The sequence below is a fragment of the Centrocercus urophasianus genome, unplaced genomic scaffold (genome assembly GCF_019232065.1).
Source record: "Centrocercus urophasianus isolate 14NV4802_14NV808 unplaced genomic scaffold, USGS_Curo_1.0 seq_25, whole genome shotgun sequence".
NCBI lineage: Eukaryota > Metazoa > Chordata > Aves > Galliformes > Phasianidae > Centrocercus > Centrocercus urophasianus.
Window position 1 is genome coordinate 7,530,767 of NW_024884811.1, and position 22,458 is coordinate 7,553,224.

General features: G+C 34.9%; 1 protein-coding gene across 1 annotated transcript in view; it reads right to left on the reverse strand.

The window, feature by feature from the left end:
- IPO11 (importin 11) overlaps positions 1-21,478 on the reverse strand; it is a 66,599-nt gene extending 45,121 nt beyond the window's left edge. The window contains exons 1-14 of the mRNA XM_042825996.1: positions 21,473-21,478; positions 20,260-20,360; positions 17,211-17,283; positions 15,973-16,176; positions 13,059-13,191; positions 12,074-12,132; positions 9,949-9,997; positions 8,386-8,456; positions 7,686-7,878; positions 6,030-6,182; positions 5,674-5,717; positions 4,786-4,876; positions 3,302-3,349; positions 2,734-2,839 (exon numbers count right to left, since the gene is read on the reverse strand). Of these exons, the coding sequence (XP_042681930.1) occupies positions 2,734-2,839; positions 3,302-3,349; positions 4,786-4,876; positions 5,674-5,717; positions 6,030-6,182; positions 7,686-7,878; positions 8,386-8,456; positions 9,949-9,997; positions 12,074-12,132; positions 13,059-13,191; positions 15,973-16,176; positions 17,211-17,283; positions 20,260-20,360; positions 21,473-21,478 (1,331 nt within the window). The remainder of the gene's footprint in view (positions 1-2,733; positions 2,840-3,301; positions 3,350-4,785; positions 4,877-5,673; positions 5,718-6,029; positions 6,183-7,685; positions 7,879-8,385; positions 8,457-9,948; positions 9,998-12,073; positions 12,133-13,058; positions 13,192-15,972; positions 16,177-17,210; positions 17,284-20,259; positions 20,361-21,472) is intronic.
- Between the last annotated feature and the right edge of the window lie 980 nt (positions 21,479-22,458).

Here is a 22,458-nt window from a genome sequence, read left to right on the forward strand (position 1 = left end):
CTGAAGCATGTCTTTCAGATGACATAGCCTTCCTGACACCTGTCCTACTATTTATTTAAGCACCTGTGATAAAACAAGTTTCTCCATTCTTGGAATACTCATGCCTGATACGCAACATCATCAAATTCAGATTGTCGAAAAAAAGTACTCCTTTTTTTCCTGGAAAACAGTCTGGATAGTTTTCTAACCACTATCATTTGAAGAGAAGTTTTAAATAATATTTGACAGCAGTATATAGCTGTCTGCCAATAGCAAGTGTTCTCAACTTTGGTGATACTTGTAGCACAGTCCATACCTCCAATACGCATTCTTTGTAAACACCCACTCCTTGCAGAATCATAGAATAATTCAGATTGGAAAAGATTTAGCTAGTTACTGACTGCTGTGGTCATAGTTGATATCACTATCACTCTCACAACAGCTGGAGATATTCAAAGAAAACAAAACGCAGCAAATCCTCTGGTTACTGCTAGCAGCACCCAGGTTTTCATTCCAAAACTTAAGCTAGCTGGTGATTATCATGATTGCGTAAAATGTGACCATCTGTGGAAGAGCAGATCATACCCTCTAATCTCTTTTATCTGAACTGCTCATCTATTCCTGAAGTTGCCATTAAAGCAGTACTTCTAACATGACCCCTTTTCATTACCTTAGAATCATAAAATCCTTAGAGTTGGAAGGGACCTCTGAAGGCCATCTAGTCCAACTCCCCTGAAATGATCAGGGACACCACAGCTCAGTCAGGTCGCCCAGGGCCTGATCCAGCCTCACCTTGAAAGTCTGCAGGGACAGGGCATCAACCACCTCAATGGGCAACCTGTTCCAGTGCCTTGACACATTCACCGTAAAAGAATTTTTCCTTATATCTAACTTGAATCTATTGTCCTTGGGTTTCAAAAAATTTTTGCGCTGCACACACTGCATGTGTTGCTCAAGCCTTAGCAGTGCTGCTCTCACCATGCATTCACTGAGCAGCTGCAAAACCCCAGGGTAAGAACTGCCTTGGTAGTCTCCAGTTACAATAGCAATAGAAGCTGTTCATACAAGCAAGGCTTTCAAGTCACAGACTGACATCTACTGCAAGCTCCTGTCCCCATAGGTATTTCACCCTGAGCTATCACAAATGCCACCCAAACAGTATGATGAGTGATGAGGTGTCTTTCCTACTATAAATATAACTAAATCAGCCATTGAGGATTTCTGCCAGTTTTCACTTACGCTAGGGAATATGGGTAGATGCCATAAATATGCCAAAGCCAGCATGAGCTACAAATACAATTGGCAGCTTTATTCAGAGATAAGTGCTGCTAGAGCACAGCAGCAAAGGATTAAGCATATGTACATTATCTGAATTTTCTCCTGTTCTTCTGACATTCAGCCGAAGCGCTATAGCGCTTGACCACTGGTGGGCAGCAGAATGAAGCTGCAATCGTGTTTTATGAAGTAAGACTAATGAGAAAAAAAGGAAAATACTAGGAGACACCAAGTAAACAACTGTGGTAATTACTCTACAACTCTAAATCAAGTTTATACAGCCAAATGTAAGTAAATAGAAAAAAAAGTGTACTGTAATGGCAAGTATTTTAATTTTCTTGAGTTTAGCAGCATCTTTCACTGCACATGAAATTCATCTGTGTTTGCCAAGAATATGCTTAGAATTGCCATTAAAAAATAAAAAAGTCAACTAGTAACTCTTATTCCTTGCAGAAAATGACTTAAAATTTGTAGTAGTTCCTGTAGGCATTAGCATATAAATTAGTTCAATATTTCATTTTATCACACATAACAGTTATCTGAATTTTCAAATACAGAAGATAAATTGAAAGGTTTTCAAAGGACATTAGGGTCACTTTCAATGACTAATGAAAAAAATGAAACCTAATTAATCAGAGTCAAAGGGTGATTTGGAACCCACCTGATAAGACCACGTGTAATAGCATTTACTGTGCTACCTGGCAGAAGGGTGACAGCTTGAGGAATAGGGAGGAACACTTCTAAACAGTTGTTGAGACAGACAGTGATGTCTTTCTATCTCTGCTCTGAGATGCCAAAATTATCTTTCAAAATACCATAAGATAGATACTAAAGGAAAGAGGTACTCATACGAAGGTCATCCAGTTGAAGAGGAATTTGGTAGGAAGCAAAAGCCCTAGCAGACGGTCTATATAGTACACTTTACATAGAATCAGCTTTAATTATTCACACATCGAACACAAATCTGCCCTCACTTCCCTATTTTATTTCTGGCAGAATGAACCAAAGAGTGCTACAGATGGCTTATGCTTGAAGAGAACAGAGAGCAACAAAAGAACAAATTGCTACCTTAGCTAAGATATTCACAGAAAAATCACTTCCACAGACTTCAGTGAGACCTGGCTGCTTAAAAGGCTATGGAAACTCAGGAGGCCTAAGTAAGTACTTTTAGAAAAGCAAAATCTGATTGTTCTGAGAAAGCTTAATCAAGTTAAATAGCTGAAAGCGGAAGGCTTATAATATCTTAATAGAACATGGAAAGTGGACCTGATAACAGCTTAAATATTATCAACAAAAGGCAAGCTTCATAATCACATCAGTGGCTGTTTACCTACTCATATTTCATACTATGGTCATTTAACAAGTACGTTTCAATACCGATCATTTTTCATGTCTACAATAATGAGACATTGTATCTTACCGAATTATATCGAGAATCCATGTTTAAATGAGGAATACATAACAGTTCAAAATATTTACCTGTTATGAGAAACCTGAAGTTCTGCTAGCAGTTGATTTTTAAACCACTGATCGAAATCCACACTATCAAATAGTTCATAAGCAGCCAGTCCAACCGCATTATACACTGGAGAAAATCAATAGTTATGCTTATTGTTTGCTCAAATGCTTCATTTTTCATTATAAATAATGAGGCAAATTAAAAAAAAAAAAAAAGATAATCTGTCTGAAAAAATGAAAATAAAACTAATGAATATACTCACAAGAACACTATCAAGAACATGGATGTTTTAGCAAAAGGCATGACAGAAGAAAACTTACAGACTGCTGAAAGCAGTTAAAAGCTGTACGGACAATGAAGAATTCATTCTATAAAGAATGGTTCTGTTACAGCCCTCGGACAATTCTTTTGACATAAAATACTTCAATTTCTAAAATGGATAGAACATCTTCATGAACATGTTGCAGTTCACGTAACTCGTATCATTACTTCTATTACATGAATAGATCTTCATATAATCTTTAAGAAGTCAAGCACATACACAACAGCAGCTCTGTTCCTTCAAAGGTAAAGCAAAATTTAATTTACCAGCATCTTTAATCAGTATAGCACTGGTATCTTCCAAGTTGGTAGTTCCTACAAGACAAATAGTTAAAGAAAAAGGTATAACTAAAACAATGCCAGAAAACTGTTTAAGAGTTTATAATTGAACTAGATATGCTGTAAATTAAGACAGCTTCACTATTTTTAGTTACAATTCAGTATTTCAGTTTTGACGTCTTTTTCAGTGAATGCACTGAAATAAAATCTGTTTTCATACTGTACTTCTGACTCATTTTCTCAGAGCTGATCAATTTTAATAGCAACAAAAAGTCAGAAGGTTGTATTTTATGAGCAGACTCAAAATCCACAAACAAGAAAAGACTGTGTGTACCATGTGGTACTACTGCCAGCTGTCATTACCTGGACTTAGCTCCCAAATACTATATACGCATGAGGACATGTTCGTAGTAAAGTAAACATAAGTAAACATTTTCCAAAGTCTTGAGAATTAATATGTTCTAAATAGCATATAGTACTTTAGGTCTCAAATAAAAAATATTGGGAAATATTCTACTCCTAGGGGTTACTCCTAGGGGCAACAGGAGCAAGAAATGCATGCATGAGTACATCTCTTAGCGTAAAAGCAGCATCTTTAATTCTTGGAAAACAAATTAACTGCCAAACCTTTTGTAATGAGCCTTATACTATTTTCAGCATAGCAAATCATCCAGAAACTTATAGACATAAGATACGTAAGAAGAGATTCTGGATGTGAAGTCAGAAATTCTTATTTTCTGAGTGTGATTTCTATTTAATAGTAGGTACTGATCCACTCCGTAAAGTTCAAACGCAAAACAATATAATAAACCAAGTACAGTGCAACCTTACAAAACCTAGTCCAAAATGATTGGAGAAAAAGTGATAGACTGATAATCTCCCATGGCCACTATAAATGGTATTAAAAAAAAAAACAAACTTGAATCTTTTCTCAGCATATGAAGACTTCAGATTTTGTATAAAAAAAGGCTGAGCATTTAGAGTAAGTTCTTCAGAACTAGAAAGTATTCTTGACTCTCCAAAAACAAGCATAATTTGAGCTTTCATTTTAAAAGGCTTATTTTTCCCTAACTTCTGCATAAACACAGCAGAACTAACACAAACACAAAATAACATAAAGCCCTGCAAGATCGAAAAGTTCCCTGCTAAAAACAACTTTCATTAAACTTGTTGATTGACCATTCTCAAGAAAATCTGAAAGCTCACAGCAATAGAAATGCTCCAAATTTTGTCAGCCATCTAGAATTACCTCTACCTAACCTGCATTTTCCTTACACCAAGTTTAGCAATCTTAAAATACTAACATGCTTTCAAAAATACCACATGAATGCACTCACATTCACTCACCACATCCGATATCAGAAGGTAAAATTGTTTCATACAAACATTTCACAGAAATTTCAGTTCATAAACTGTTTATAAAAGGCAGAGAATGCTACATTTTTTGTTCCTGTATGTTTTAAACAACTTACCTTGCAGACTGTGAACCATTTCTAAAAGTACAGGAGTAAGAGTCTGATTATATTCATGGAAAATATCAATAAAAAGAACTTCCGTACATGGCTGAAAAATTGAAAGAATCTGTTTCAGAATCAAATAAGGGCAATTAAAATGTATTTTAGGCTAAATTTCACATGTCCCAAATATCTTACACCACAGCCCCTAATTTAAAATGTAATATACCATTTCATATTATATAGTATATAAGATTTTGATGAAAGTGTCTATATTAGCAAGCTCTGTAGTACAAGAGTGGATTGGTGGAGTGAAACAGCAAGAATTGAGAAGCCAGCAACTGTAAATATTTCAGTTTTTCACTATTTTTTTTTTTGTTTTTAAATTATTTCTGGTCCAATCAATTGATATGATTGAATACTTGCATTTTGGAAGACACTAGATGTGCAGGGTTGTTTTTTCTAGTTTTAATCTGAAAGTATCCCAGCAAATAAGCTGAGTTCTCTTTGCAAAGCAAAGCATAGCATAGATAACAGAGATTTACTCCAAAAGCACGCTAGAATCTGAACTAAAAGGTACAGATGCATCTGAAATATTCTTCATTCATCACATCTGACAAAGACAGTTTAAACAAGAGAAAACTTTTACTGGATTTAATAACCACCACATAGTACACAATGCAAATGCTGAAGCAAATTCCATGCTGAAACATGGGAAAAAAGCTTCCAGTACATTTTAGAATGTTTCAATACTGGTAAACACACGAAGTTAAATTTATACTAATTCAAATGAAATTTTAATTTTTTTTTTTAAGTGTAAGCTGATCTGTCCACCAAGTATCATCTCTCTTAGGTAAAAGTGCACTCACAGATGTCAAATGCTTTATTTCAAATTGAAACACTCACTCTGAGACTGTACTTCCAAGAGTCTCCTCCTGTCTCTTCTACAGCTATTATTTCACAAAGAAAAGAAGAAAGCGTTATTTCAATTCAATTGTGGTTCAATTAAACTTTAGTATTTAGATATGCAAATGTATAATATGTCACAGACAACTGAGAAATCTCATATTATGGAAACATTATGGATGAAGCATTTGTTTATGTAAGACAGTAAAAAAAAAAAAAAAAAAAAAAACAAAAAACAAAAAAACCCCAAAAACTAACAACTATTATAGGAGGTAATTTCTAGAAGCAATGTGCATATGAAACTCTTACACCAGTATCCAAATAAACTACAGCCAACTACACAACATATTTCTTACTGAAGCCTTCTGGGTCTTCTTCCCACATTGTCAATTCTTCCTCTGTCAGCAGAAAATAGTGAGTGACTAGTCTCCTACATATCTCCATTAGTGTTGGATATGTGAAAAACGCTGTCTTTATCTTATGTGCTTCAAGAGTTTCAGGACTGCTATCTGAAATGAAATGTATAAAACTCCAGATTACAGTTAAATGGCTTACTGATCAAACAGTACTAGAAAGAAAATAACAGATAAGAAATTCTCATTTAAAAAAAAAGGCTATTTTCACGGCAGATCTTCATTAACAGGTTTTTGATTTGGTTTTCTTTTATAGCAAGTTAAACTCCTAAATTCATTTAAGAGTTCTCAAGCAGAACTATCAGACTGAATTGTGTTGCAACGCTTTTCAGCTACTACTTCTATGATAAACAGTTTTGCTGTTGCTCTCATATTATTCTTTTACATATAGCATTGCTGAAGAAATCAATTAAGACACACAGATTTCAAATAGTTTCATTTATAGCTATTTAGAAAGCATATCCAAATATAACCTTAAAAATCTAGAGTGGTGTTTTTTGGGTATTTTGTGCTTTTTTTTTTTTCTTTTTAGTGCGTATTTTTTGGTAAGGAGTTAACTCTGCTTATAAGAAGTAGCAATAAATACAAATATTGCATGCTGCACAGCCAACACAGTTACAGAAAGTAGCAATAAAAATACTGCTTACTATACAACCAGCATATACACTATATGTCAGTCAGAACTTAAGAAAAACGATTTTCCTGTATTGCATTTTTTTTTTTTTAAATCATAGAATTGTCAAAATGTCAAGTGCTACAGCTTTTATTAGAATATACTATGTTCTTCATGCCTCAAGTGACTACACCTCTATTTCAAAAATTCAAATGCAACTTTGATTATTAATAGAAATTTCTACTTGCAAAAACTGGATTTTAGAACACTTCTGTGAATCATGGAATAATACTGAAGTACACGAGTAGTTAAATACATCAACATTTTGAAGGACTTTAGATGTTTGGCATGTATAGTCCTTCTGACAATACAACACTCATGAAACCTCCTTCTACAACTGGAAAGAGAATGCTAAATGCTTTTTAATTTTGGGCAAGTGTCAAACTACTATGGAATTTTTAAAAAATAAGAATATTGTTCAATGCTAAAGAGAACTATTTTTCATTATCCGTTTACAGAGGTATGTATGTAAGGTGCAACAGTCCTACAGAAATAGAAAATAAACTTTTGTTTTCCATTGTATCCCTTAAATTTAATGTTTTGTTGTATTTCAGTGTTTCAGTATTTGGTCTTGCAATTAACTAATAATTTCATTAAACTTTTCTCAAGTTAAAGATGCATTAAACTATTTGATGAAAATTGCCAAATTCCATGCCTTTACACTTTTAAAAATGAGTTCCATAAAAACTAAGACAATTAAAGGAAAGACATTAGCATTCCTCATAATTTGAAATGACTTCTGCAAGTCAATGCCCATATACTTTTAACTATCAAAATAAGAATTACCAATACAGAGACAGAAGCACTAACTACTAAGTATTGAAGCATCATGTATTTCAAAAGAATGCCTTGAAGGAAATTAAGAGCTGGCAACTACCAGCAAAATATTCAAGATAAAAAATGGTTTTAGCAAATAGCAGCAGTACCTTCAATATATTTGGATGGCTTGTAAGCATAGTTTTTTACAATCATCTTGATGAGATTCATGCATTGTACAATAAAGCGCTCAAATACAACTCCTTCACCAGCCTCTGTGAAAACATAGCTCACAGCAAACTCCAATGACCTCTGAATTAAAGGTGTAAATGAAAAAGGATGTTGATCCAGGAAGTCCAAAAGCTGAAATTAAGCAAGTAGAGGAGAAAAAAGATAAATCAAATGACTTTTTTGCAGGTTCCATAATAAATGCCTTCATACATTATCAAAAAACAAGGTGGGTTTTTCTCGCTCATTTGTATGAAGTTATAGAAAATCTAAATTAGGTACAGATCAGTATTTACAGTTAATGAAGAGTTAATTTCTCTATTAAGTTCTTGATTCATATTCGAGATGATCATTTTGTTTAAGAAAAACAATACTTGTTATCAACTAGCCCAGCTTGCGAGCAACACGGTTTATAAAACATACCTGACACATTTAAAACCCATTCATTAAATACAACAGATTCAAGACTGGCAGATACATTTCTGAAAAAAAATAAAGAGGAGGGTACTTCATAACAAAGAATTTGCAGTACCCTGCCTTTCTTTAAGAGATCTGTGACCTACTGGTTTTAAGAAACAGACATAACTGGAAAGAGACTGCTACTACTGAAATGGTTATTCAGCAACCAGAAAATTTACTTACCACTTTAGTGAACAGAATTATAGTCTTCTCTAGACGATCTCTGCATACATTTCCTGTCCGTATATTTCTACCTGATAAATCAGATATTTAACACAATCATTTTTTCAGGCTCATTTATTTCTGGGTAACTACATTTCAAGACATTAATAATGGAGAACAACTTGTTTTATTTGTAGTTCAGGGATTATAGAAGCCAGAGAGAAGTCTATAGCAGAATAAGCTCAAAGTTATAAACAGAATGTTATGAGTATGAAAAGAGTTATTTAATCATTCCTCAGTAGCAGAGAAATTCACTGTAACTGATCTGAACAAAACGTAGTTCACAGTAAAAGCTCAAAGACAAAATAAAACACAAGCAAAATGCTAGTACAGACAAGGAGTAAAAAAAAAAACATACAAAAGATTAAAATGTCCCCGTACAAAGAATATACTACATCCTTATTAGTTTTGCCCATATACACAGAAGACACAGCTTTTATAAAAAATAGAAAAGAGCTATACGGAGGGCACACAAGCAAAAAAAGGAGATATAATAAACTCTAATTTAATTTAGATAGTTCTGCTTGCTTTTGTAAGGCAGCTTACTGATAAGAAAGTGGAAATAATAAACTTCAGTTTACTCTGAACACTTGAATACTCTACGATTTAAGGAACTATGAAAATTATCAAGTTTCAGATGGGATGGTCTTAAAGTCACTTAATACTTGGAGACTAGCCAAAAATCAAAGGGCCGGAAAGAATATGACCATCGTACAGCAGAAGAAGCAAATAGCTGAATGCAGAAGCATTTGTATTTTAGAAGAGCGAACAGAAATTTTACTCCGGCATCAAACACAGCGGCAGTTTCCATAAGCTTTCCTAGAAGCAAAGCTCAGAATTCAGACCAGCGCCTCTTGTCTAAGTACAGGCTCCTGAGCTAAGTACTTTCATTTGAATAAAAGAACCTATTTCTATTCAATCTCTGAAATAAATTTGCTGAATCCTGAAAGAATGCCCTAACAAGTTTCACATGAATTAAAAGCTTACACTGGACAAATGGTGCTGAATGCTGCTAGCTTAAACCACTACTGCATGCATCTGGTAATTTCCTTACAGAAGTAACACTAGCCAGCTATGCTCATGCTTCTGTCGACTGTGTTAACTTGTGGTTGTCTGCTCTGTCACGTATAAAATGCACATAGCTAAATGTGGTCTTTATTTCCCATCCGCTAATTGCGAAAATACATGGCAGAGTCCAGGAAATATGAAGAGCATAAAACTCTCCCAAACAACAAGAGAATTGAAGATTACCTGAATTTTAGTAGCATCTATGCATTTTAACATTTCTATCTTGTCATTCCATCACTTACAATAGATTTTTTTTTTTCTCTCCAAAATAGGCATTATAACAGGTACAGTTTTTGGTGGAACAAAATTTATACTGACATCTTTCCGGTGCCATTTCAAAACCATTTAAAGTATTAGTTCAGCAGTTACAAAAATATGTTTTTGATATAACTGCACTATTCCTATATCCAAATTCCAGTATTTAACTAACAGAGGCACAAGCATTAAGACACTTACTACACTCCAGAAACTGTTTTAGCCGTTCGAACAGTGCATGTAGAAAACCCTGAAAAATATAAAAGTGTATGATTAAAGATTAAGCTTATTTTGTAGTACAAAGTGAGAAGAAAGTTACTAAAACTGAAGTCAGTTCAGACCTGTTACTAGCTCAGACATCTCCTGATCATTTTTAATTAAGTAATTAATTACAGTGGACAAGTAATTTCCCCATGAAACACATAATTAGGTAGCTATCAAACTGCATCTAAACTGACCTTGCTAGTACCACATAAGCAGCAAACATGCGTATGCAAAAATATAGACATATGCTTTACAATCTTTCCTCTTGAACACAGCATCTAATTGGATGCATACAAATGCGCCTCAACTCCTGAGTGCTTTTCAGCAGTGGACAGGGTAAGGAAAAAGTTTGGGTTTCTTCTCTCTCTCTCTTTTTTTTTTTTTTTTTTTTTTTTTCCTTCCCCTTTCCATAGATGGGCTGCATACCACAAGCGTTCATCTTGTAAGCAGAAAATACCAATCATGGACAAATATGACATTACATTCATCATTAAGTGAGGACATTCTTCAAAACAGACATGCCCAACCCATGGGCCAACACAGCCTGGCCCAGCCGGCACTGCAGCCCACCCTACCCCACACCAGTTCCTCCCACTGACTGGCCCAGTCCCAGGCACATACCCACACTGCCCCCCAGCAGCCAAACAGCAGCATGTAATGAGTGCTGTCTAAGCTGCAGCCAGAACATGGGCAGGGCGCAGCACAGTGCTAGCTCGAGTTACAGCAAATCAATGTGTGCGTTTCGATTCATTGGCTGAACACAGTCCTGTGAACAGCAAAAAAAAAAAAAAAACGCAGCTGCATTTTCTGTTTTGATAAAGGAATTTAAAGGAACAGATTTCAAGAGCGTAAAAAAAAAAGATAATAATATCTTTTTTTGGCAATTTGCAACTCTGTTTTCAGGCAAATATATGTAAATATACAAACTGGGTATTTTCAAACGGAGCGTACAAGGTTGCAGCCAGACATTCAACTTAAAAATCTGACTGTCTCTCTCTACTTTTATAAGCCCACTCTTACAGGAGAAAAAAATAAAAACATTCCTCTTTCTACAGTCAGCCTTATTCATATCATTGCTTTTTGGCAGCACATTCACCGGTGAACAACCGTTTTCAAGGCTGAAGTACAGGAGTAACATTTTACCCAAAATCTCTGACAGATAGCTTGAGAGCTCACTAAGAAGTGCAGCCACTGCCATCAAACCAGGGACTGATGCGTTCATTTCACAAAAACAAGGCCACGTGTCCCACGTGTGCACTTCTGGGTTTTTGTTGTGCATTTTTTGTTTTCATAAAAAAGTTTTAAAGATTAAGATAAGTTTTGTTACTAATACACATGACTGATATAATATTTTATGATGGCTGCTCCGAAAGTAATGCCTGCTATTTTGATATACTGGCCCAAGGTATCGAAGGTGGATGCTGGTGGTATGACAGTTGAGGATGAACCTTCCTGTCAATATTTCATTATAATGTGAAGCCATGAAATAGATGGCAGCAGAAGGGCAGTCCGACAAAATGGTGTCTGATGTGTAAGCGTAAGAAAGAAAGAGAAGTGTATCACTGGATTCCATCATGTGGAAAAAATGGCACCCACTGACATTCACTGACACTGAACATTGATTGAGACTAACTGCACAGTGGACGTGAGCACAGTGAGGCACTGTGTGGTGTGTTTCAGCAGCAGCAGCAACAGCGGGTCACCTCCACTGCTGCAGACTGTTACAAGTACACCATGTAAGCTCTTGTTCATCACAGCAAAAAATACACAGCTGATAGATGACAAGATTGAAAACTAATGTTTTACAGCTGAGATTTTGCTCTACCAAATAGTGTTACTATATTCAATCTGTTGTAGTTTCCATGGAAATAAATAGGAGGCATTACTTTCAGAGCAAACTTGGTGTTATGCACCCCAAGACAATTTCTGTTTGCTCAGCACAGCCCAGGCAGCCAAAAGGTTACACAGGCATGCATAAAACAACCTTTAAATGTGCTCTAAAAGGTGAAACAATAACTGAAGATTTCTAATGTAAGTATAGAAACAGTTGAATGCTCCTTACCATCACCTCTACACTTCGATGAGGTTCTACAAATCCATGGACTGTTAGTTTACGAAGCACTAGAGAAAAAGAAATTACTGGGTAGATATTTCTCAGCCCTTGCTCCAAGAGATTTCATAACATGCCTAGTTGCTGTGTGTTTCTTCCAATTCTCCAAATAAAAGATCAATTTTGGGTTTTCAGATGGTCCTACTATACATACCATGATGATAATCTTACTGAATTATTTTAAAATTCAATATATGACATGAAAACTAATTAAGAAAACACTATGTTACTGAATCATCGAGAAGAATTCTGCAGAAGTTTTACATATTCACCCATTAAGGAGCTGGTTTTACAAAAGGAGTAAGTCAGATATGGCCCACAAATCACCTTATTAATTTTTTCAGGCTTTTTACTGCCAGAAACCCAAAGCAGCCCTATGCCACAACTTCTGAAATGTCTGAAAACTGTTATCAACCACACTGCAGGTATGCACACAAATATTTTATTTCCTCAGTGTGACAAAGTACAGTACAAACACATTCATTTCACTGATAAATTCTTGAGCATCAGTCTAAACTGATCTAAAAATCTAAACTGACTGATATGGCTATATCTCTTCACTGATCATAAGATGAACTGAACACAAACTTATTGATCAGCTTCCTCAGTTATGTGCTTAAAATAAGACAGACAGATGCAAACCTGCATTATAACACACACAAAAATGCTTCTTGTCATGCCCCCCTCTTTCTCATCTCTTAAACATTGACTTCTTCCCACAAGTATATCAGAACAGTGCATATAGAGGAACAAAGGTACTTTATTCTTTTTCCAATGCACCATCTTCACCCTGCCTTGCTAAAGGCATGCCAAAAGAGGCCTGTTTACTCAATAGGCATGGATTTGTGACATATTGTTAAGACCCTTTACCAGAGAAGTCTTGATCATTTGAAGCGAATTGTATCATAACATATTTAATATAATTTGATATTATTACCTTTCAACGACAACAAGGTTCTTTCTAATGAATTTGAGGCAGCAGCTTCGTTCCCTGTGCAAGCCTGTTGTAGGAAAGTATCTGTATGATGATTCCACAAGGAACATGCAAAGCTATAGATTCCAGATGCAAGCTGAAAAAGAAAGATCAACAATGTATGTAATTTTCCAAATCTACCTACTATGATAAATTTGTAAATTTTAAAGGCCAGTTTAGGCTTAAATTATTACTCTACCTTCTTGTATAATATGGACAACAGCATCTCACTCACTGCTTTGCTGTACCGAGTTGTACAGAAGATGTTTTCCAAACTTCTTGTTTGGAAAAAACTTCTTGTCTTATCTCAAATATATTATGACAGATTCAGCTGCTTCCCAGGCTACCTGTTCCGTGACTCTACCACTTTAAAGGCAACTATATAATCCCCCTTTCTTAATTGCTTTTCACTGATTCTAGCTATAGAATAGGCTTCAAAAGCTCAAATCTCTCCTGATTGCCTCCTCTCACTAGAATTAAACAATTTGTCTCACGGCATCACTAACATATGAATCAGCTTACTCTGGGAATACAGGTAGGACTGACATGTATGTTATCTAATCAAGTTGTACTGAATGATGCCTCCACAAACTAATTTCTATGATAGCTCTGAACTCTGACTTCTACTCACACAATTTAAAATATAGCATGACTGACAGTATTTAAAACAATAACTGCTTTATTAACAATAGCTGGGGAAAGAGAATCACAAATACCTGCACTAACCGATTAGGAGGACCCATCACATTTTTTTACATTTGAAATCATTTAAATATCTATTAGATATTGCAATAAAGCAAATTATAAAGATCTAGTCACAGGGCTAGACTGCCTTAAATTTACTTAGTCAATAAAGTAGGAAAAGATTGATGGTGGTAGTAATGAAAGAAGAACAACCATCAAGTATTATCATACGTGAAAACTGCTCAAGATGAAAAGTAATGGTAAAATCAAAGATGGAAGACTTGTTCAGTGTTAAATCTCATAGGCTGCCAATGACCATGAGGATTTGTATTGAAGTTTCCTATTCTGGACCATACTTCAAATAGTTGTCAACCTCTAAAGCATCAAAGAAGTAAGACAGAAGTTGTGCAGAACTTTGCACTTCCATGATTTAAAAAAAAAAAAAAAAGTAATTTCTGGAAAACATAGGAGTATCTGGTATCAAATTTACTTCCTGTTAGTTCATTCAAATATCTTCCATCAAGCTGCAGTTTCTACAATTTTTTTGTTTTGCTTTTTTTCAAAGAATCATGATAGCAGGTAGAAAATATAAATATTTTTCAAGCAAAAAAATTAAATCGTAGGGAATGATATTGCTAATGTGTCTTCATGGAAATAATACTGCCTCTTCTACTACTTCAGCTCTTCATGTTTTACTGTTCCATACTGTTCTCAAAATACAAAAGATCAGATGTGGCAAACACTACATGTTACGTTCATTGAAGACTGCTTTCCAGAAATCAAAAAAAATTGTTGCATAGAAGAAAACAATCATATGAGTTTGTTCAATAGCTGAAACCATCAAAGAGGATACGATCACAAATACAAGAGCTCTATTAACATCATCCTTACTGCTCCTTTAATTCCGAAGTTCAAGGAGTTCAAGAAATTTGAAACAGAAAATAAAATATGAGTGAAGAATTGTCAAAAATACCCAAGCTAGCTGTACTAGGAGATAGTCTTTGAAAGCCTGCTCCTTTCCTATGACAAAAAAAAAACCACCACAACGAAACAGTAAGTGAAATGTGACAATTTGTTATTTTTCTTTAAAAGTGCAGAGAAATATTAGAAAGGTAAAATGTCCCCTCAAGATTATGAATATTTAAAAGTAAGAATTAGGATGAAAAACACTGTTCTCTTTCTACTACACATATTCTGAAGTGCAGTCACCAAAAAATTGGAAAAATGCTTAAAAGCTCTGTTATTTGTCATGAGAAAAGCTCCACTGTCCAAGAGAAGTCAAATGCCACTTAAGAGATGTGAATTCCCTTTACCAGGAGACAGAAGAAGCAAACCTCAAAGTCTGCTGTTTCTAAAATAAATTAAAAAAAACCTTATATGTCAATAATATCATAGCATCACATGCTTAAAAAATTTTCTTTTTCCACTTGACGTTCAAAAAGCTGTGGATATATACAGTTCAGATTAAGGTGTTTTTGGTATTTTTTCCTCCATTGTGTACAACACAGTGAAACTGATGTTTAATTTGCTACATCTAGTTAATTACATCACATCACTGGCTAACTCCAGATTGGACTGCAAATACAGCCAAAGACAAATTTGCATTCTGAACAGCAAACTCTCACAATGGAAAATGCAAACTCCATGAGGCAAAATTTGGTGTTTTCATTCAAATCCTATTTTCCAATTAACCTGGAAAAAGAAGTTGATCTGATGAAAGCCAAACCATCACAAACACATTTCAACGGACAATAAAGGAAAAAATACTGTGGTAACGGAGTCTAAAATCCAGCATTTTTTAAATACTATTGAGATACATATCCAGGACACTCTTCCAAAAACAGTGCTAGTTTATATATTGTAAGATCTGCTTTACAATATGTTAACAAACACCTAATGTACACAGATTGTACTGCAGATTAAACTCTGCTTCTCAATACAAAATGTTATAAAAACACTCAAATCAGATAAAAAATTGAATAAAAGTTTGGAATACATTTGTTTCACATAGAAATTGACTTTCAAGCACTTCACATTGTACATATGCCCAAAGTAAGCACATTTCTGTTTCAAGGGCAGATGTAAAAGCCTACGTAACTGCCATTATTTCATTTTCAGCTAACCAGAGGGACGTGACAAGCATATAAGACAAGTTGTTTGCTTATGCTGTGCAATACTGTATCACGTTACTTACATCATAGAAAAGTTTCCTGTCTGCAGCAAGTCGCTTGGATGCCAAGGTCTTCGTAACATGATAAAATGTAAGTAATGCTCTGTGCTGTCGAAGATCATCTTGGACTTTCACAGATTCTAGAAGTGTGGGTATAAGTTCTGGCCATTGCCTTGGGCAGTCCACCCTGGCAACTTTAGCAATCAGTACAGAGATCTGAGTTGCTATCTGAAAACAAACAAACAAACAAACAAAAAAAAAAAAAAAAAAACACAAAAACCAATCAAAACAATACACAGGTACCATAAAGTCTAAAATCATTCAGGAGACAAACACTGCAGAATTTAACAGCCAAATAAAACTTGAATTTATAAAAAGCTAGTACGGACTTATCAAGTTTTTGCATTTTTTTTTTTTCCTGAAGCTATTTTAAAGTAAAGTTTTAAAGCACAGAAAAACAATTTCTTTAACTTTCTGATTAAATATTAAGTAAAATGCTAAACTGGCAATAACATTTAAATTTTGCATAAAGATTATAAAGAGATCAAAGTTCTTTAGGAACTAGCTTAAAATATTAGCTAATAATTCTTCCCAGAATCTCATGTTTATATAAGCAAGAATCCATTAGCAGAAGGCAGGCTGATTCATCTAGCGTACGAATACTTAGAGCTAACGTTAATGGCCCAAAACTCAACAACAACTCCTTATTCTAATCAAAACAGTAGCTTAGTCACTTTAAATTATATATGACTAGACAGTATCCTACTAAATCTTTATTATGTTTACGTAAGTTCACTTAAGCTGTGATTAGACACAGGGCAGCAATACTGCTTAGGTGGGTCTATGTGTCAGCATTCTCAACTGTTCATTCCTGTTACACCACTGCCACCACCCTCCCTAGTGCTGTTATACTGAGAAACAGATCAGTGTACGACCACATCTGAAAAAAGAAAGTCACTGAGGAGAGGGAGTGGAGAAAGTCATTTTTGGGTGAAATAATTCCCTGAATATCCCACATATCTGCATAAACAGCAAACGGTAACAAAGTGTCACTGCAACCAGCAACAGAACAAAAACCGAAACTAAGGAACAACAACAAAAGATGAATTATGATATATATTATGAGACCGGATCTCACTTCAACATGAAGATGTGTATGACATGCAACATATAAATTAAAACTTGTAAATTTTATTATTATTTTTAAATATTTTGTAAAGAAAGAAACCAATTCAAGTATAAATCAGTTTCTCATTACTGACCTGATTCACTGGTTCATTAAAGTTGGCAATAAGTCCAGCACGCAATGTTGTTTTTTCTTCTTCAGAAAGAGCACTGTCAGGATACATTTATTAGAATATAATTTTATTTCCAAAAAAACTCAATAATCCTTATTTAGAGTTGTCACTACTGTTGGACAATTACTGCAATCTGTGCATTGTAGTGTCTGGGTGAAGATCATCAAACCAAAATATATATTTCAAGAAAATGAAAATATTTCAAGAAAATCAAACGTAAATTATGAAGAGGTCATCCCTTGTTTTTCAACTATCTCAAGGTATTTGAAGAAAAAGTGAAACGCTCAAGTATTGCAAGGTCTTTTGGCATCAGGTTTTACTGTAACTTACATAAACCCAATTGGTAAAAGAGCAAGTTCACATACAGAGTAAGATGCAGCTATATTGAGACAAGAAAAACTATACAAAGTAAAAACTGACTCTAATTAAGGAGTTAGTGTACAGTAATTACTGTAACAATTGTGACTCGAGCACTTTCATTTACTCACAGAAGAAAAATTTCCACTGTGCCTGTATTTTTGTTGTTGTGTTTGTAAATACACAAAAGCAGCATAAAATTTCCAGATACACAGGCATAATCTGAATGGTTCCCACAACATGAAAGGTAATAATAATGTACCTAAGAAATCTAATCTCAATTGATAACACATGCAAATTTCAGTGATTGTAAAGATATGTCACTTTGAAGAACAGCAAACAAAGAAAGTGTTTCAATTGTTCAACTTTATGATTTCCTTTATTTTGTGAGTTTATGAGAGCCTTTGCCTGAACTGTCTTTTCTGTCAAGCATACTAAATGGACATTTCAGAACCAGTAAATCTACAATTCATTGCTACAGGTAAAAATATTGTAAGTTAGCTTTGGCATTTACAAGCAAAGCAAAAGAAGAAATTCCTTTAATAGAGAAGTTTATGATAAACAAAGTGGACAGAAAGCTAAAGAATTTAAGAAATTAATTAGGATCCAAGAGGTATAGTGTGTTTTTATGTGACATACATACACAAGTCTCAAACCACGCACAGGAGTGCCAAAGAATTTACCATCCAGATAGTCCAACACTGACATCTGCTGGACACTAGAACTCCAGCTCCTTATTTATGCACTGCAGAGTTCATAGACATAACCACAGGAATCAGCCTATTTTCCTTTAATAAACTGCAATAAATACCTACAACTCCAGACAAACTAGAAGTTATGAAGAGTGCTTATCACTCAATACGTTATCTTACCTCTGGGCTGAATTACACCAGAGGAAAAATTGCTAAGTCTCCAAGACTTGAAGTTGTAGTCTTCCACAATTTGGAGTTTTGAAGCTTTTTCATATTTTTCTGTGTATGTGGCATGGGAAAATACTTACCCACAGATTTAAAAGGTTCCTCTGGAGCTTTTGTTTATTTATACATATTTTTAGGATGTATTAGTTCACAAACTAGTAGTCTAAATCTGATACTACTTGAAATCAGCATTCAAACGAAAATATGATGAAAGATAGTATGAAGGTTGCTAATATAGTAATCAAATTAAAGAACAAAGTCCACAAAAGATGGGAATTCATAGTAATAAATTATATGTGAAATCAGCAATATTTTCAGGAAAAGAAACTCACAGTACCACTGAGACTTGAGAGAAGTTATTTCTGAAGAAGCCCAGAATGTACAAAATTATAAAATAAGACCACAATCTGATAACACTTCCAAAAGATAGCTCAAACAGTGCCTGAAAACAGGCTATCACAAATCTAGAATCTACTCAGAGAAAGTTGTCTGAGAAAACAGGATAAAGCACATTCAAAGGCCTATCTCTAAAACTACTTGTTGAAAAATGCTGCTTTAAGTCTAACACAAGTAAAGAATAAGTAGCCTGAGTATGATGGACAGCACAGGGAAACGTGCAGAAAGCAATATGTTTCAGAAGGATCATCTGCTCTTTAAAGAAGTTGTTACGACTTAGTATACTGCAACTATGAATTTTATTAGAACGAAACACTCCACTTTCCAAATAATTAATGAGTTCAACTTAATATCTTCCCACCATGTAGAAATAGCAGTTGTAAAGCTACAATTGCTCAGCAGAAACAGGGCAAAGTTAGTCCTGTTAGACTCAAGGAAAACTTGAACACAGTGTAAGAGAGGCATTTAGTATACTGTGACTGTTCCTGGAGATGGAATGTTCTTCACATGTGTGTAAGTATTCAAGAATTATTGCTTTAAAAGAAACTTTCTTTAGCTCTGATTTACAAATGAATTAAAGCTACATTAATAGGTTATATGAGTAGGTTATCTGTCAGAAGGCAGTGAGGCCCTGGCACAGGCTGCCAGAGAAGGTGCAGGGGCCCCATCCCTGGAGGTGTTCAAGGCCAGGTTGAATGGGGCACTGGGCAGCTTGATATGGTGGGTGGCAACCTGCCCATAGTAGGTGGTTGAAAGTACATGGTTTTTAAACCAAGCCATTCAGTGATTCTGTGAATTACATAATTCTTTGCAACAATTAATAATGGCACTGTAACTTTATAACAAGTAAAATATTCAGTGCTTAATACTGACTAGACTTGTAGCTTCTTTGGAGAGCTTTTTGTCATGCATTATCAGAACAGATACAATAGGAGAAGAAAAGGAAGACCAGAATTTCCTATCGTGTTAGGTAGTGCCTCTTTCCCATGCATATAATTCAATGAGAATTCTGAATCATATGAAATCTGCACAAGTAACCTTTCCAGAGTCTTCACTCCTACTATATCTGCACTATCAGAAAATCTACATAATAATTACAAACCTCATAATGTTACCTCAAAACCTGATGACTACGAAACACACTTGTAGCTCAGTTTTTTTAAACATGAAGAAAGTTGTGAGAAGTAATATGAGAGCAGATAGGGACACAGCATTGTTAAGTTTTAATCAATTTCAACATCAACTCCAAAGCAGCTGCTGTCTACAAAGGAATTAGCTGACTATCAGCTGGGGAAGTGTACCAAAACCTGCTGTAGGTTAAGTGGAAGGGAGTCAGAACTTACTGTGGCGCAACTCGTCTCCAGTAGCGATCAATTCCATTTTTAAAATACAACACAGCTAACCATCTGACATTCACATCCAGGGCATGATTTGTAAAGATGTTCTGTTTGGAAAAAAAAAACAACCAAACAAAAAAACCAAATGTTAAAAGTGATCCAACATATCACAGAAAGAAAAGAAGCTGTATAAAAACATGCACTGGCACATGTATAAACCCTTCTGTGTATAAGAGTGTATAGAAACAAACTGCATCAGTCAGCATTTGACAGACAAGCAAAATAATATGTTACAACTAATTTTAAGAGCTTACAAAAATGCTCAGCGCTAACCTTAAAATTTAATTTGAAAAATGTAAGTCTAATGAAGAATGTAAATATAATTCTAATCTCATCTGGTAGTACAGGGAATTAAAAGGTAATTACCAGCACCAGTGAATTATTACAACAAAATTATTTCAACAAAACAGACAGATTCTGACTGAAGTAAGAAACTATTCTGCATTGTGCAGAAGAGGAGATTTCCTCATTATTCTTGACCCACGCCAAGAACCTCCCTGACTACCAATATCAATGAGAAAACAGTGAACTGACAGAATAGCAACAATTTGCCTACGCTTTACATTTGAACATTAGTTTCAACTGCTGAAGACATACATACACATATTCATTCATATACACACATGTATGTACAAGTACACACAAATGCATGCAAATGCATACAGGAATTATTTTATACAGTGCTTCTAAAGATTAACTAAACAGGAAAAGCTGAAATAAAGTTAAGCTATGGTAACTTAAAACAGGTACCACAGTGGACAGCAGCTTTTATGCTGTGTCCACTGGCATCTTAGGAAAAAGATGACTGTATCAGACTGATATTTCTTGAGGGCATGAGACATTACTGCCTTCTTCAGTGAGTAAACAGGCATGAAGTCAGTGGTTTTATTCTATACTCCACTTAAATCAGTTCATTTCAGAAGCCCACGAAAACATTAAAACTATAGGGACTCAGATCAGCAGCATGTTGTAACTGCATACCATGTTTGAATAAACTGGTATTTGAAGAAATATAGCCTTCAAAGAGCTCAGGAAAATGTTTATCAAGCATTTTCACTATAAATTCAGAACTAAATTACACTTCTCTTAAATTCCATTTCTATAATAATTCCAACTTTCTAGATATAATGCTCAAAACAACAACAAAAAAGCCACAAACCTCCATCACTACAAAGCAAACACAAGCCAACAAAGATATCGATTCAAAACTAGCTACCATTAGATAAACATCAAAGGCTGTAGCCACAATGTTGCCACAGAAATTACAGGAACAAAGCTAAACAATTAAAACTCATACAACTGGCAAAAGACACAAAACAAACAAGCAATCTAACTGCCTTTCCATCTCTATTCGTCAAGAGGTATACAGCATCTTCAAAAGAAGTATAAAAATGCATAATAACATCACTGCTAAGTACTACAATAGAATCTACTACTGTAGATTCAAAGATACACTTTTCATCACATACAACAGTTTTCTCTATTCTCTTTATCCCAGAAGAGGTACTGAAATTAGTCATTACATTATTTCCTTTTCCCATAGGGATTGACTGTCTTAACAACTCTCCATTTACAACCACCTGCTTAACCCCGTGCTCCACCAAGAAGGTACCAACTAACTTCTCTTCCAGGCAGTCTGAGTGCCTTAATGAAGTTAAATAAAGAAGTAGAGATTCTCTGGTTCTTCGAGAATATGTACTTCATCACATTACAGATCTACATCTACACTGTTTCATCAACAATAGCAGTAAAATAAGGTTCTCATCTTTCCTATTCCTGGAACTTTACTACCAGTCAAGTCATCTAATCTCCCTAGAAATCCCTCTATTGCTGACAAGAAGGAAATCAACACTACCTGGGTAACAAACCGAATGCATGAAGGAGTTTTTATTCTATGAAAACTGTAACAATACACATCAACTCCACAACAAAGGTGCTACTGCCATGGTACATACCAACGTTATTACCTCATGGGGGTGGTAAAAGCAATTCCTTCGGCAAGGGTCCTCTTGGCCTACTATGATCTTCTATTATCTCATACCAGGCCAACAGTCCTTTTGGCTTTCTATTATCTTCTATTATCTTACAACAGGTTTAACACTAGAGGCTCAACCACTCATGCTGCTAGAAGTTCTATTTTCTCCC